A 16,770-nucleotide genomic window follows, 5' to 3' on the forward strand; every position below is an offset into this window, starting at 1 on the left:
GGAATCAGATCAGGTGAATAACCTCACGATTATATTAAAACATTTGGAGAAACAAGAAAAAATCGAATCTAAAACGACTAGGAGGAGAGAGATCACAAAGATTAAAGAAGAGATAAATCTGATTGAAAATAGAAAGACCATTCAACAAATAAATAAAACTAAAAGCTGGTTCTTTGAGAAAATAAATAAAATTGACAGACCCATTGCAAGACTTACAAAAAAAAGAAGAGAAGAGACTCATATCCATAAGATCAAGAACTCCACCGGAAAAATTACAACAAATACACACAATATTCAAACAATCATAAGGAGCTATTTTCAGAACCTCTACTCACTAAAGAATGATAATTTTACAGAAATGGATCAATTCTTAGAAAGGATAAACTGCCCAAACTGAACCAAGAAGAAATAAATCATCTAAATAAAACAATAACTTACAGCGAGATGCAGGAGGTAATCAGGAGCCTCCCAACAAAGAAAAGCCCAGGCCTGGATGGATTTACCAATGAATTCTATAAAACCTTCAGTGAGGAGCTAATAACAGTACTCCTCAAACTATTCTGCGAAATAGAAACAGAGGGAGAAATCCCAAACTCATTCTATGAAGCTAATATTATACTCAACCCCAACCAGGCAAAGACCCCCCAAAAAAGAGAACTACAGACCAATAGCACTAATGAACACAGATGCAAAGCTCCTCAACAAAATATTAGCTAACAGGATCCAGAAACTGATCAAGAAAATTATACATCATCATCAAGTAGGCTCATCCCACAGACACAAGGATGTTTCAACATCCATAAATCGATAATCGTAATTCACCACATTAACAGAGCTAAGACCAAGAACCATATCATCATCTCAGCCAATGCCCAAAAACCTTTGACAAAATACAACATCCATACACGTTAAAAGCCCTGGAGAGAACAGGAATAGAGGGAACATTCTTTAAAACAATAAAAGCCATATACAACAGACCAACTGCTAATATCACATTAAATGGGGAGAAACTAAAACCATTCCCCCTAAACTCAGGAACAAGACAAAGATGCCCACCCTCCCCACTTATTTTCAACGTAGTGCTGGAATCCCTAGCCATAGCAATAAGGCAAGAGGAGGGCATCAAAGGGATCCACATTGGCAGAGAAGAAATCAAGGTATCCCTATTTGCAGATGACATGATCTTATATCTGAAGGACCCAAAAAACTCAGTCCCCAAACTCCTACACCTAATAAACCAGTTTGGCAAAGTAGCAGGATACAAAATCAACCTAAAAAAGCCAGCAGCTTTTCTGTACACCAGCAATGTACAAGCAGAAAAGGAAATTATGGAAATAATACCATTTTCAATAGCTAAAAAAAAAGAATAAATTACCTAGGGATTAACCTAACTAAAGATATAAATGACCTATTTAATGAGAACTATAAAAATCTAAAAAGGGAAATCAAAGAGGACACCAGGAGATGGAAAGACCGCCCATGCTCATGGGTAGGCAGAATCAATATAGTGAAAATGGTCATATTGCCCAAAATGTTATACAAATTCAATGCAATGAAATAGAGAAGGCAGCCCATAAATTCCTATGGAACAGCAAAAGACCTAGAATAGCCAAAGCAATTCTAGGCAAAAAAAAGCAGTACAGGAGGTATCACAATACCTGATTTCAAGCTCTATTATGGAGCCATCATAACAAAAACAGCCTGGCAATTGGTATAAAAACAGACCTGAAGACCAATGGAATAGAATAGAAGACACAGAAATAAAGCCGCATTCTTACAGTCAGCTGATATTCGACCAAGGAGCTAAAGACATACAATGGAATAAACATAGCCTCTTCAACTACTGGTGCTGGGTAAACTGGGCAGCCATATGTAGAAAACTCAAAGTAGACCCTAGCCTATCACCATGCACCAAGATCAACTCAAAATGGATCAAGGACCTGAATCTTTGAAACTACTGAAAGACAGAGTAGGAAAGATGCTAGAACTTATAGGCACAGGAAGGAACTTCCTGAATATAGTCCCAGGGGCACAATAGATAGGGGAGAGACTCCACAAATGGGACTACTACAAAATAAAAAGTTTCTGCACAGCTAAAGACATAGCCACCAAACTAGAAAGACAGCAAACCATATGGGAAAGGATCTTCACCAGCACAGCAACAAGGGCCTAATATCCATCATCTACAGAGAACTCAAAAAACTAAGCCCCTCCAAGCCCAGTAAACCAATTATTAAATGGGCAAAGGAGCTAAAGAGAGACTTCACAGGAGAAGAGATAAAAATGGCAAAGAAACATATGAGGAAATGTTCAACATCCCTGGCAGTAAAGGAAATGCAAATAAAAACAACCCTGAGATATCTCCTCACTCCAGTTAGAATGGCCTATACTCTGAACTCAGGCAACAACAAATCTGGAGGAGATGCAGGGAAAGAGGAACCCTTCTCCACTGTTGGTGGAAATGCAAATTAGTACAACCACTTTGGAGAATGGTATGGAGGTTCCTCAAAAAGCTCAGCATAGACATACCCTATGACCCAGCCATACCACTCCTAGGCATCTATCCTGAACAACAGGATATCAAAAAGACATCTGCACATCCATGTTTATTGCTGCACAATTCACAATAGCCAAAAATGGAAACAATACAGATGTCCCTCTACAGATGAATGGATCAAAAAAAATGTGGTACCTATACACAATGGAATACTACATAGCGATTAGAAATGATAAAATATTGGTATTCGCAGGGAAATGGTCAGAACTTGAACAAATAATGTTGAGCAAGACAAGCCTAGAATACAGAAAACAAAGGGGCATGATTTCCTTGATACATGACTGTTAAGGTGGGGGGCGGACAGTAGACACCAGGTCTGCGAAAAAAAACCACTTCTTGTCAAATGGTATTTCCCACAGGTTTGAGTCAGCAAACTTACATTATGTAACTAAAACCAAACAACTACTAAACATAAAAAGTCTAAAATAGACCTCTCCGTGGATCAGAATAGCTCAAAAACTATGTATGTATGATCATAGAAGACAAGGATAAGCAAACTCTATTGTTGACGTTATATTTAAAGTTCTTGGTGAATTTCCTTTGGCATATGCCACGTGGCTACTGTATATGTTTTTGGTACACTGGGTATTGTATGTATGCCTACCTGATCTGGGGGAGGGAAAGAAAAATGAGGGTGTAAGATATCACAAGAAATGTACTCACTGCCCTATTATGTAACTGTACCTCTTTTGCACAACACCTTGTCAACAAAATTTAATTAATGAATTAAAAAAAATCGGTATTTGGGGTAGCCTTAGATAGATTGTGTCCAAGTAAATGGAACAGTTTCCAATACTATGAAAAAGCACATTGTATTTATCTGCCTGGATGAGAAAGAAAGAAAGAAAGAAAGAAAGAAAGAAAGAAAGAAAGAAAGAAAGAAAGAAAGAAAGAAAGAAAGAAAGAAAGAAAGAAAGAAAGAAAGAGAGAGAGAAGGAGAGAAGGAGAGAAAGAGAGAAAGAGAGAGGGAAAGAGGAAGGGAGGGAGGGAGGGAGGGACGGAGGGAGGGACGGAGGGAGAAAAAAGGAAACAAACAAAAAAGGAAAAAGGAAAGGCAAACCTGGTGTGATTGTACATGCCTGTAGTAAGACAGTAGGAAGAGAAAGAAAAGAAAGAAGGAGGAAGCTGAAGGAGGAGGAAAAGAGGATATGGATACAGTTGACTAAAGAATGGATAAAATTTAACAGTCTGAAAGGCCTACAAGTAGATGGGAAGGTGGTTCATGAAAGTGAGTTAAGGTAAAAATTTAGAGGATGTTTAAATGTACTAAAGGAAAATATCCCATTGTATCTGTCATCTACTTAACATTTCTTCTGTCTGAGATTAACACAGCTATCACAGCCTATTTACCTCCTATTCCTGTGGTCCTGATCATGAAGAAATATGACAAGAGCATTGTACAGGAGTCCCACGAAGGCCGCTCATTCATGTGCAGCTTTGCTTTGTACTTCCTTCACTAATTACAAGGAGGCTTTGCCCCTTCTGACCTCAACTCTTTGCAAAACCATGCTCGGATATGCCAGACACTCTCCAATCCCCACAGCAGCTCCCTTCATTGCCTCCTGGAGAAAGAGCTCAGATGTTTAACTGCTTTTACCACCATTTTCTCATGGTTTTGTCTACTCATTTCTAATCAAACCTGTAGTTTCTCTGTTTCTAGTAATGATTTCTTCATTCCTTCTGTCACTGAATTATAAACAAACACGTTGAGCCGTTACTTCTTTGCATCTCACTCATTCAGGTGTCCATCAAAACCACTCATGTTTTCCTCTTGACTCCTTGAGCATCTGCATGTAGAAATCATGAAACCCAAAGTGTTCCCACAAAAGCCTCCTCCCTATCATAGCAATCAAGCTCTCAATGAATGTTACTTAATTCAGGTACAGTCATCACAACATTGTGATGCAAAAACAAAAGTTGCAGTGTGATACAAAATGTCAGTGTCACCATGCTCCCACCACCATTAGGTTGTTAGTTTTCAGATATTTCACAATCTGGTCAACTTCCGTTTACCTCACCTCTCTTCCTGCCCCAGCAGCCTGCTCAGCACTACAAACACAGCTACATGGGGCCCATTTGGGGCCTCACCAAGTTTCCAGAAACATTTCCTGACTTCTCATTGATTTTTTCCCCTGTCCTAGCTTCCATACATAATCCATATGATATTGTTTTATATATCCTTAGGTATTTTCATTTTTTTTAGTATTTTTAATTTCTTTCTTTATAAACTAATAGAGTAGGGTTACGATTTTGTATTTTGTATTTTGTTTTACTCTCATTTCTTCTGTGCATGGGATAAGGAACACAATATGGGGTTATGGAGTTTCAAGAGTAAATGTCTAGAATAGATTTTTCTGAATAGTTACATAGAAGCTGCAGAGAAAGCAGAGTGAAGCAGAACTCCTCCTTACCAGAGAAGACGCTCGGGATCTTGGACAGAAAACTTTTGACAGTGCGGATGGGAATTCCATTTTTTTCATCTTGCATTCGTGCGATGACATCTTCCATCTAAACAACAAAAATAAAATTAATAAAAAATTTTAGAGTTAACTTTTGCAAATGTGTTTTCACAATTTCAATACTCATCTTTCCAAACTAAGAACAGTCACAGATTTTCACCTGTCTTGATTTATGTCTATTAATACTTTAAAGTCTGATTATCAGGAGAAAGGAAAATAGAAAGGAACAAAAATGACTGTTTGGAATGACTTAAGCTATAATAAAACATCTGTGCTTTCTTTTGGCAGTTCTTGGATTTGAAATCAGGTGCCTGGAGCTTGTTCAGTTGACAGCAGGCATTCTTCCCTTTGAGCTATGCTATTGTTGTTAGTTATTTTGGAGATAGCATCTTAGAGACTGTTCTGCCTAGACAGACTTCAAGCCTTTATGCTTGGGACCTGAGCCTCCGGGGGAACAGCCATGAGTACTGGGTCGCTATTGCCTTTTTCTGGGCTATTCTTATTTATTTTCCAGAGAAGTCTCTTGAATTCATTAGCCCACTTATTAATGGGGTGATTGTTTATTATTCTATGAGGCCAGCATAATGTTAATACCAAAAACCACAAAGGGACTTAGCAAAGAAAGTGAACTGTAGACACATTTTTTAAATGAGCATCATGAAAAATTTCTCAATAAATTTCTGGCCAACTAACTTCAATAAATAATCAAAAACAAAACTAAAGAAACTCATATACCATGATCAAATGGGATTCCTTCCAGGAATGCAAAGCTGGTTCAATATACACAAGTAATTTACTGTAATTCAACACATCAATAGGAACGAGGCCAAGAACCACATGATCATGGCAATAGATGCAGAAAAAGCATTGATAAGATCCAACACCTATTTATGATGAAAACCCTGGCAAAACTAAGATCTGGAGAAGCATGGGTCATTCCTCTATATAAAAAAGGCTGTATATGACAAACCCACAGCCAGCATTATACTTAATGATGAAAAGTGAAAAACATTCCCTCCAAAATCAGGAATAAGACAAGAATGTCGACTCTCTCCACTCTTCTTCAATATAGTATTGGAATTCCTTGACAGAACAAGAAGGCAAAAGACAATCAAAAAGGGGTCCAAATAGGGAAAGAAGTAAAACTCTCCCTCCTTGCAGATGACATGATCCTCTCCCAAATTATTTGGCAAAAAACTCTAGCAAAGTAGCAGGGTATAAAATTAACCCACAAAAATAAGTAGATTTTCTGTATGCCAATGAGAAGAGTAAGGCTGAGTTCAGAAAAGTGACTCCTTCCGTAATAGCCTCAAAAAAGAAAAGAAGAGAAAAACAACAACAAAGACCTAGGAATTAACTTAACCAAAAAGTGAATAATCTCTATGATGAAAAAATTTAAAAACCTGAAAAAGGAATATTAAAGCAGATTTAAGGAAGTGGAAAAACCTCCCATGCTCTCAAATTGGAAGGATTACCATCATGAAAATGGCAATACTGCCAAAAGCTATATACAAATTCAATGCAATACTCATCAATATTGCAGCAATATTCTTTAATGAAATAGAGGAAGCAATCTAAAATTTAATATAGAATAATGGAAGACCCTGAATAGCAAAAACAATTCTTAGCAGGAAAAACAGTGCTGAAAAAATAGCAAGACTCAACTTCAAACTATATTGTAAAGCCAAAGTTATAAAAACAGCTTGATATTGGCACATGAACAAACCTGGGGACCAGTAGAGTAGAAGTGAAGACCCAGAAATTATCCCACAGACCTATGGCCACCTAATCTTTGATAAGAGAGCCAAAATCATCAGATGGGAGAAAGACAGCCTCTTCAACAAATGGTGCTAGCAGAATTGGCTATACAAGTATATAAAACTGAACTTATATCCTTAAGTATCATCCTGCACCAAAATCAACTCCAAATGTATCAAAGACCTGTAGGTAATAGCAGAAACCATGAAAATATTAGAGGAAGGGATAGGGAATACACTAAGGCTCCTTGGCACAAGTCTAAACTTCCTTAATAAAGATCCAGAAACACAACAGTCTGAAGAAAGGCTGGATAAATGAGATTTGCATTAAATTGCAGAGCTTCTGAGTGGCAAAGTACACAGCTCTCAAGATACACAGAAAGCCCTCAGGTTGGGAGAAGATGTTTACTAGCCATACAACAGATAAAGGCCTCATATGTAAAATATACTTAGAGCTCAAAAATTTATCCCCCCCCATAACAAATCCTCAAAGAAACAACCACCCCAATAATAAGTGGGCTAAAGAATTAAAATGAGTTTTTTAAGACAAAAAAAGAATGGGATATAGAAGGATGTATTTTAATGGAGAGGGTCTGTATTTGATTCTCAGCTCTTCCAGATATTATGGTTTGAACAAGTTTGGTAACTTCTCGTGCTCATTTTCTTGTTCACAATATGATGAACATAATTTTTCCCCCTGGTCCAGGGGCTTGAACTGGGGGTCTGGGCATAGCCCCTGAGCCTCTTTGGGCTCAGGTTTATCACTCTACCACTTGAGCCAGAGTGCTACTTCCAGCTTTTTCTGAGTAGTTTTCTGCCTTGTCTGGCTTCAAACTGCGATTCTCAGATCTCAGCCCCCTGAGTAGGTAGAATTCCAGGCCTGAGATACAGGCACCTGGCTTGAATGTAATGAGCGGCATACAATATTCTCTGAGGGCCTAGAGATGGGTTAAATAGGGTAAAAATTTTAAGCTTAAATTAAGCAATATATCAAGAACCTGGTATAGGATCTAGATAGGAAAATAATTATTAACTTAGCAATGCCACATACGTACATCCCTGATACATGAGAATATTTATTCTCGAATCTTATGTTTCTTTGTGTGTGGAGAGAAAACCATTAGTGGTGTCCTTCTACCTCTTTCTGACCTGAAACCTCTTCCAAAGAATCTGTGCTGACATATCAAATATCCAGGAAAGATTTGGAATGAGCAACTGGTCAATAGGACCAATCCCTTTTGTCCTTGACTTCAAGCTCATGTTCTCATTCTCAGGGAAAGGCCTGCTCTTCCCTAGAGACAAGTACAGTAAGCTCAGGATTTGCTTTAAAAATTAAAGCTCCTTTATGCAGAACCACTTCATTAACAGTTTCATTCACAGTTGACCCCTGTGTGCAGGATTCTATTTAGTGGTAGTTCTCTGGTTAGAAGTCAAATAGAGAAGGAGGTTGTTTGGTATCAGGCTTACAGAATGTCCCAATGCTAACATGTCATTTCTTGTGTAATGAAGATATGGAAGTATCGAAACAAGAAAGCAGATAATCTACTGTACTGTGACTCTTTTTTATTTTTTGTCATTTGTCCTTGATTCACCTAACACTGGGTTCAGAAATGAAGAATAAGCTGCTTTCCCTTGTCCACTATCAGACGCTAAGCCTGTGCATTATCTGCTTAATGGTTTAAGCCAGGCTGGGTTAGACAGATATGGAGGAACTCTCTTTGAGTGCCCTGGGCTCACTTCCAAATCCAGAGATGGGACATAATTCTCTCTGGCTAGAGGTTGAATTGACTCAGTGAGGAGTAAAGGTGCTTCTCAGTGAAGTTCCCTCGTAGGTCATCTGCCCCCAGAAACAAGACAAAGAGGCAAGGGACTAAGAGGGATTTTGCCTTATGTTTTACAAACTTCCATTTTTTTTCCTGAACCCATAGTTCCTACAAAAGAAAAAAAAAACTTTAATGCAAAAACAGAATAGCCAAATGCTGGTGGCTGACTCCTGCCCTCCTGGTTACTCAGGAGGCTGAAAACTGAGGATTATGGTTTAGGGTCAATGCAGACAGGAAAGTCATTGAGATTCTTATCTCCATACACACACAGAGTTAGAAGTGGACCTGTGGCTCAAGTGGTAAAGCACTAGCCTTGAGCAAAAAACAGGTCAGGGACAGTGGTAAATCCGAGGTCAAGCCCTGGAACTGAAGGAAGGAAGGAAGGAAGGAAGGAAGGAAGGAAGGAAGGAAGGAAGGAAGGAAGGAAGGAAGGAAGGAAGGAAGGAAGGAAGGAAGGAAGGAAGGAAGGAAGGAAGGAAGGAAGGAAGGAAGGAAGGAAGGAAGGAAGGAAGGAAGGAAGGGGAAGAAAGGAAGGAAGGAAGGAAGAAAGAAAGAAAGAAAGAAAGAAAGAAAGAAAGAAAGAGAAAGAAAGAAAGGAAAAAAAGAAAGAAAGAGAAAGAAAGAAAGGAAAAAAGGAAGGAAGGAAGGAAGGAAGGAAGGAAGGAAGGAAGGAAGGAAGGAAGGAAGGAAGAGAAAAAAGAAAAGAAGTTGTGTTCTGAAAATGTGATCATGGAAAAGTATTTAGCTATTTCTCTTGTAATTCAAATGTGATTCATCCATGAACCTTGCTATGACCTGCAATGAGGAAAAAAGCAAATAAAACAATGGCAACAAAATCTCAAAACAAAGCCAAAGAGAAAAATCACTAACCAAAAGCAAATGATCTGGCTTTTAAAAACAAAGTCACAAAAGCCACACATGCAAACACACCATCATATCCCCTAAATTTCCTGTAACCATTCACTCAGAGGCTGTGAATTTCTCTATCAATCCTAGCATCAATGTGTGAGAGCAGTTGGGTGGGGAAGGAGACTAGAAGCAGGCCAACTCCTACAGAAATGTGGACAGCAAGAGTGTGAAAGTTATTTTAATATAATTTTACAATATTATAAGTTTCTGGAACAATTTAAAGGATAGAACTTCAAGATACACCAGGTATTATACAATTGCTCCTTGATGTCTGTATACAGGCTGGCTCCAGAATTTTCTGAAGATACCAAGAGCTATGCATGCTAAATCCTTTACCTGAAAATGACACAGAATTCGCATAGAAATGACACAGCTCATCCTGTAGCCTTTCAATTTAGATCATTTCTAATATTAACACAACAGTAACACTATGTGTAGTTCTAGTACTGTATTGATTAGGGAATAAAGACAAAGGAAAGTTTGTGTGTCTTTGGTACAGATGGAGCTTTTTGTTCCTTTTTAAAAATATTAGCATATATGAACAGTACAAGGGAATTTCATTATGATAATCCCAGTGTGCATTGAACTAGTTCACCCTCTGTTATATTCCTTCAGTCTCTCTTGTTTTAATTTTCTTGGGAGACAAGGTCTTTCAGTGGAGCACAGACTAGCCTGAGTCATGCTATGTGAAACAAGGTAACCTCAACTTGAGATCCTCCTGCTTCAGCCTACAGAGTGGCTAGGATTATAGACCTATGCCACTACAACTAGTTTAGGTGGAAAATTTTAAAGAATATTCTCAGCCCATAGTTGGTTGAGTTTATCGTTGCAGAAACCCAGGTACAGAGGACAGTTTTATATATGTCTGTATATTCATAAGGATGCCATTGAGTGGTAACAAGGTGGGCTGTTTTTCTTCCCATGAACTGGTTTCTGATGGTGAAGATAATGAGCCTGGACTAACAGAGTCCTGAACTGTAGATCAAATTGTTGATGTGCCCTGGGTAACCAGCTTTCCCCAAATCTCATTTTCTCAGAAGTAGGGCATCTGTAATATTTATTCTAGTTACAAAACTATTGAGGTCTGGAAATATCATCAGTATTCAGAAGTGGGTAAACTTCCTCACTAAGTTAGACTCAGTTCCCTGTCTGTGACAAAAGGAAGGGAATATTTTTTTATAAAAAGGAGAGAGTCCTCTGAATGCATTTGATTCCAACTATTAGTACCTTTTCACTTCAGTGTGATAGACAGCAGAGTGATAGAGAACATGAATTTTTGACAGATCTGAGTGTGAATCTTGGCTGTTCTATTTATATGAATCTATATAAATGAAAGTGTTAGTTTATCCTCTAAGACTCTATTTGTTCATCTGTAAAATGGAGAGAACAGATGAGGATTGGTAACAATGCTAATGAAATGTGGACTGCACAGCCATTCTCAATCCATCTTCACAATATTCTTCCTTTCCATGTAGAAGGAAAGTCACAGCTCACAAGAAAACAGTAATCAAGTGTCCAATTATCAAAAGCAATAGTTTTTCAAGTCACGACTACACAAAGATGCCTATAGACCTGTTCTGTATTAGTTTTCTCATGGAAGACTGGGCCCCGGAAAGACAGTGAATTTGGGTAGAACAAGTAGGAGAAAATACGTGTGCACATAAGCAAGAACTTTGTAAAAGATAAAAGAATTGTATTTAGAAGAAATAAAATGGCATCCATTTCTAACAAAATGAAAATGTCTTTGCCCTCATATTTACTAAATGAATTTGCCTCTCTAAGTATTTTAGAAGAACAAAAGATATTGAATGGAATCAAGTATGCTTGGCAAAACTGATCTTTTCTTTCTATACAAACTGAATTCGCTGTGAGTGATAAAAGCAAAACAATTATCTTCTGTAAAGTAGCTTTGAGATTATCTGAGACTCAGTGTGTTCACAATTTTTTTATATCTATAATATGTAACTGTTCACATTTGAGCTCCTACTAACATTTAGAGAAAACTTAGTTTTCCTTTAGCTGTGAATATATTGAGAAGAGAGATCTTCACTTCTTCATCCTTGTATTGCTAATATAAAGAGTCTGGCCCACTAATGGAAACATTTGGACCCAAAAATGAACAGGTAGGCTGGATTTTGTTGAAGGCAAATATGTTTGAGTGTTTTGACCAATACAAAGTAGACAAGTAGGAGTAATTAATTAAATAATTGCTTTGGATATGTTTGAAATGTTTTTTTTTCCTTTTTATCAAATAGTTGGTGGGGGAGGGGCGACAAGCTAGGGAGAGGCAGAGAGGCAGAAGCTTCTGAGTTGGAACAAAAGAACTCAAGTTTCTGTATGTTAATCCCTCTTAGTTGGTCCTACTAACAGGTTTCTCAGTTTAATTATTAGCACACTGTCTCCCTTCTGTGCATCACACTAAACCAATGGTTGCTTATGACACGTCTTCCTACTGGAGAGATGTGACACTCAAGTTCCTTGTCACATATAAACTCTTAAGATGAATGGCTCTATTGAACTTCCCCCCCCCATGAATTTATAAATTTATAATTAGTTTAGGTGTCACTTCTCTGCTGATGATGTATTTCAACTATGGCTCAGGTGAAACAGACTCCACCCACATACTTGCTCAAAGGAAGAGCTGGCACATTTTTCAGGCACTCCTTTGAAGACTTACTAATTATTCCAGTGGAACCCCCAGACAGGACTCGGAAAGAATGAAAACAAAACCACTGCCTTAAAATCTTCCTGGTTCTCTACTGTTCTAAACAATGAGAGTTTAATTTCACCGGAGCCACATTTGGCAGAACTTTACCACAATATCATTATTAATGATATTATTAAGCCAGGAGACATCCTGACTGTGAGTGAATTGCTGTAGCAAAACTGAAATATTTTGTGTGCTATGGTTCTGTAAGAAAAAAAGGATCAATCAAATTTTACAGAAAGTGTTACCACTTCTTATTACCACATAGAATTAAGCACAAACATTTGGAGACAGAGGAGAAGAAATGAGCACATGGATTAAGCTTCTCCCCACCCCCATTTCTTGTATGCCCTATCAATTTAAGTACTAGCTGTGGGTAATGGAGAAATCATCAACCTGGAGTTTTGTGGATCTCTTGGGATAACATAATTTAAATCTGTCCACAATTCTTTTATCTTTAGAAAGCCTTTTAAGAAAGAAAAGGTTTTGTTCTTCTGAACTGAGGAAGGAGAGCAGAGAAAGAGTTAATGTCTAATGAAAGTTAAATGAGGATTATGAGATTAAAATTTTCAACATGAACTTGTTTTTGCTGTGATAATACAATTAAGAATTAAGATGATTTTTCCCCTAGTTACAGTGAATGGCAGTCAATGTCTAATGCAGAATTGATTTTTCATGTAGAAAAGCTACCATTTTCATAAATAATTATGACTAAAAACATGAACTATGAAAATCTAGTTACATGTAGAATATCTCCTAACTCATCTTGAATACAAGTTTTTACTAAGTACTAAATTGAAATTATGTACTATTTTTTATTTTACAAAGATACTTTTTTGATATCTAGGTATCATGTTTCAAATAAAGTGTTTCTTATCCACCTCAATATAACAACTATTCAGACAGATGAAATTTGAAAACGGTGTTCAATGTATTTATTAGGTTTACTTGGGTTGTAAGTGGCAAAATCTCAATCTAAATTGGTAGGCATTTCTTAAAGTATGTTATAAGCAGGTATCGGTAGTTGATGTCTGTAATCCTAGCTACTCAGAAGGCTAAGTTCTAAGGATTGCGGTTCAAAGCTAGCCAGGGAAAGAAAGTCTGTGAGGCTCTTACCTCCATTTAACTACCAAAAAAGTTGGAAGTAGAACCATGGCTTAAGTGGTAGAGCACTAGCCTTGAGCAAAAAAGGTAGCAAGCTCAGGAACAGTGCCCAGGCCCCAAGACTGGAACCAAAATGTGTTATAATATGGAAGAGTTGCTTATAAAACCCAAAGATGAAAATATAAAGTTGAAGATGGTGGTTCCCAACTGTAATCCTCTACTCAGGAGGCCATGACAGGAGGATAATGGCTTGAAGCTGAAGTGGACCAAAGCATAAGCACTTATGAGAAGCAAAGTAAATTTAAAAGGACTGGGGAAATGTTCTAGGAAGAACACCTGCCTAGCAAGCAATTATAAAAAGTTACTACCAAAAATAGTAACAGTAAACTCCTTATAATTTTAGTACTTCTATTGTGATACCTACTGACATCTTTTCTTCTTATGTCTTAGTTTTTAAATACACACACACACATCATCATCATCATCATCATCATCATTATCGTCATCATCATCATCATCATCATCCTCCTCATCATCATCATTCTCTTTCTGTTAGCAATGCTTTAACAGTTTGCACCAGTTTGCTGTCTGAGGGCTGGGCATGAGCAACTAGAAAACAATCAGTTTTTACTTTATATATTTCTGTATTGTTTCTATAGGTTTGCTTTGTTGTGCTTTGTTTTGAGACATGATTTTACTATGTTGCCCAAGCAGACTTGAAACTCATTAATTATCCCAAGGTGGTCTCAGATTTGCAATCCTCCAGCTTCAGTCTCCAGAGTGCTGGTATTTATGATGTGTGCCTCCATGCTCAGCTGTTTGTTTGTTTTGCCACTATATATATATATATGTATATATATACATATATACACATATATACATATATAATATTATGTATATAATTGGCATTTTAAGCCTTTTATCCAGACATCTGTTGTCATTACACATTTGTAGGTCAAATATCTTCAGCTGCTGTCTGTAAATGTTTTGTACAATTGCTACTGGTTGTCTCAGAAATTAGCTTTAGAAAATCATTTATGACCAGAGCTAGTGAATGTTCATATATTTTAGAATTCATATCTTTATGACCTTAAAATATAAAATCAGGATTTCTATCAAATGAATCCTCTTCAAAGGAATAGGGCTGAATTCTTGACATACACAAGATTTCTTTTGCAGGATTCTAGTGCCTCATGCTTGTAATTTTAGCTACTCAGGAAGATGTGCTCTGAGGATCTTGATTCAGAGTCAGTAGGAAAATATAAATGCTCTAGATTTTTATATTCAATTAATAAGCAAAAAAAAAAAAACCTGGAAGGAAGGCATTTTTCAAGTGTTAGAATGCCAGCCATGAGAAAAGAAACAAAGTCAGCGTTCAAGGATCTGAATTCAGGCTATAGTACCTGCACATGTATGCATGTGTGCCTGTACACTTGTACAAGTGCACAAGTGTATGCACATGCACACACATACACAGGTCTCTTTTGTGGACAAGGTTTTTGGGTGGTATGTACACTAAGATACCAGAGTTCAAACTCTCATCCTCTTGCTCAGCTGACGTTTTATTGCTTAAGACATATCCCCATCCATGTGTTTTGCTGGTATTTTAGACTTGCAGTATAGTGAACTATTCTTCCCCAAATTGCCTTAAGCAGCAATTCTACAGATCGTCAGCCTTCAAAATAGTTAGGATTATAACAATGATCCACGTCTGCTCAGCTTTTCATTTTATATTTTTCATTTTTGAAATTTTAGCAAGAAATTATTATAGTATCACAGGAAAAAATAGGGAGAAAGAAAAAATAGAAACATTTTCTACTCCTCAGAGTGAACATATTTAATCTTTCTAGTACTTCCTTGTGGATTATTTCATCTTTCCTCTACTATTTTAGCTTCTGCAATTAATTTTTTTTTTTTGCCAGTCCTGGGGCTGGCACTGTCCCTGGCTTCTTCTTCTTCTTCTTTTTTTTTTTTTTTTTGCTCAAGGCTAGCACTCTGCCACATGAGCCACAGCGCCACTTCTGGATTTTTCCATATATGTGGTACTGAGGAATCGAACCAGGAGCTTCATGTATATGAGGCAAGCACTCTTGCCACTAGGCCATATTACCACCCCAGCAACTGATTTTTTAACTGATCCACCCTAAAGGTTTTAGTAAATACAGGCTGATGCATTCCTTAATAACACCATCACCAATGAACACTCAGGAAAGAAACTCTCTAAAATAGCCATTGATTTGGATCTGAGAAAGAAAATGCATAACATGACCTGGATTTAGCACTCTCAGAGAGTCTGGTGAAAGTACTAAGGAAAGATGTCAGTGAGCTCTTGGTGAAGTGTGTCATTTAAAGACATTCTCACTTAAGGAGAAGTGCTTCCCAATTCCTAAGAGTATACTAAATGCATGATAACTTTGTAATGTAAGAATTACTCTAATGCACCCATTCTTTGATTGAAAACCCACCTTCTCCACATAGCCATCTAGTCTTTGTTATTCATCAACTTGTACAAATATTTCTGGTGCATTTATGTTTCTCAGCCTCCTGGGTAACACATGCTGAATACAAATTACCTGTTAGCTGAATACATGCATAGTTTCTATTTATTATTTATCTCAAACTTAAAGAAGCCTCACTATTTTAAATTTTCCAGCATTACTTTCCAACATCTGATTTACCATATCCACTAGCTATAAATCCTGACTCTGACTCTTGCATCCTCCTCTTCATGATCAGCAGGTCCAACATGAAGTATAACATATTTCCTCTATTCAGGAGGTTGAATTTGATGATCAAAATGCAAAGACAGCCCAGGCAGGAAAGTCTTGGAGACTCTTATCTCAAATTTGCCACCAAAAAATGCCAGAAGTGAAACTGTGGCTCAAGTGCTAGTGCCCTGAACACCACCATCACCACCACCACCACCTACTACTGAGGAGGGCTGGGAATGTGGTTTAATGGTAGAGTGCTCATCTAGCATGCATGAAGCCCTGGATTTTATTCCTCAGTACCACATAAACAGAAAAAGCTGAAAGTGGTGCTGTGGCTCAAGTGGTAGAACATTAGCCTTGAGCAAAAGAAGCTCTGGGACAGTGCCCAGGCCCTAAGTTCAAGCCCCAGTACCATTACAAAACTAAAGTAGCTAGTTAATAATAGGCTAACACAAACAAACACACACACACACACATACACACACACATCCTATGTGTATATATTCTATCTGACTACCTACACTATGTATGTATATGTATGGATATGCATTGTACACACATTGTACGTCTATCGCAGTATCTATTTTTAATATATAATCTATGGACACTGAGGTTTGTATAAAGCGCACTCCACACTGCTTAAAAAACAGTGAATGACACAGTTCTCAAAACAGAGTCCCAGCGATCATTGTTCTATTTCGCCCGTGTGTGTGTGTGTGTGTGTGTGTGTGTGTGTGTGTGTG

The 16,770-nt window shown here is 37.5% G+C and overlaps 1 protein-coding gene across 1 annotated transcript in view; it reads right to left on the reverse strand.

Moving 5' to 3' along the window:
• The window catches only part of Rgs7 (regulator of G protein signaling 7), a 436,763-nt gene that overhangs the window by 202,074 nt on the left and 217,919 nt on the right, over positions 1-16,770 (reverse strand). Inside the window, exon 3 of the mRNA XM_048357041.1 lies at positions 4,969-5,065. Within this exon, the coding sequence (XP_048212998.1) occupies positions 4,969-5,065 (97 nt within the window). The remainder of the gene's footprint in view (positions 1-4,968; positions 5,066-16,770) is intronic.

This window comes from Perognathus longimembris, chromosome 11, assembly GCF_023159225.1.
Source record: "Perognathus longimembris pacificus isolate PPM17 chromosome 11, ASM2315922v1, whole genome shotgun sequence".
NCBI lineage: Eukaryota > Metazoa > Chordata > Mammalia > Rodentia > Heteromyidae > Perognathus > Perognathus longimembris.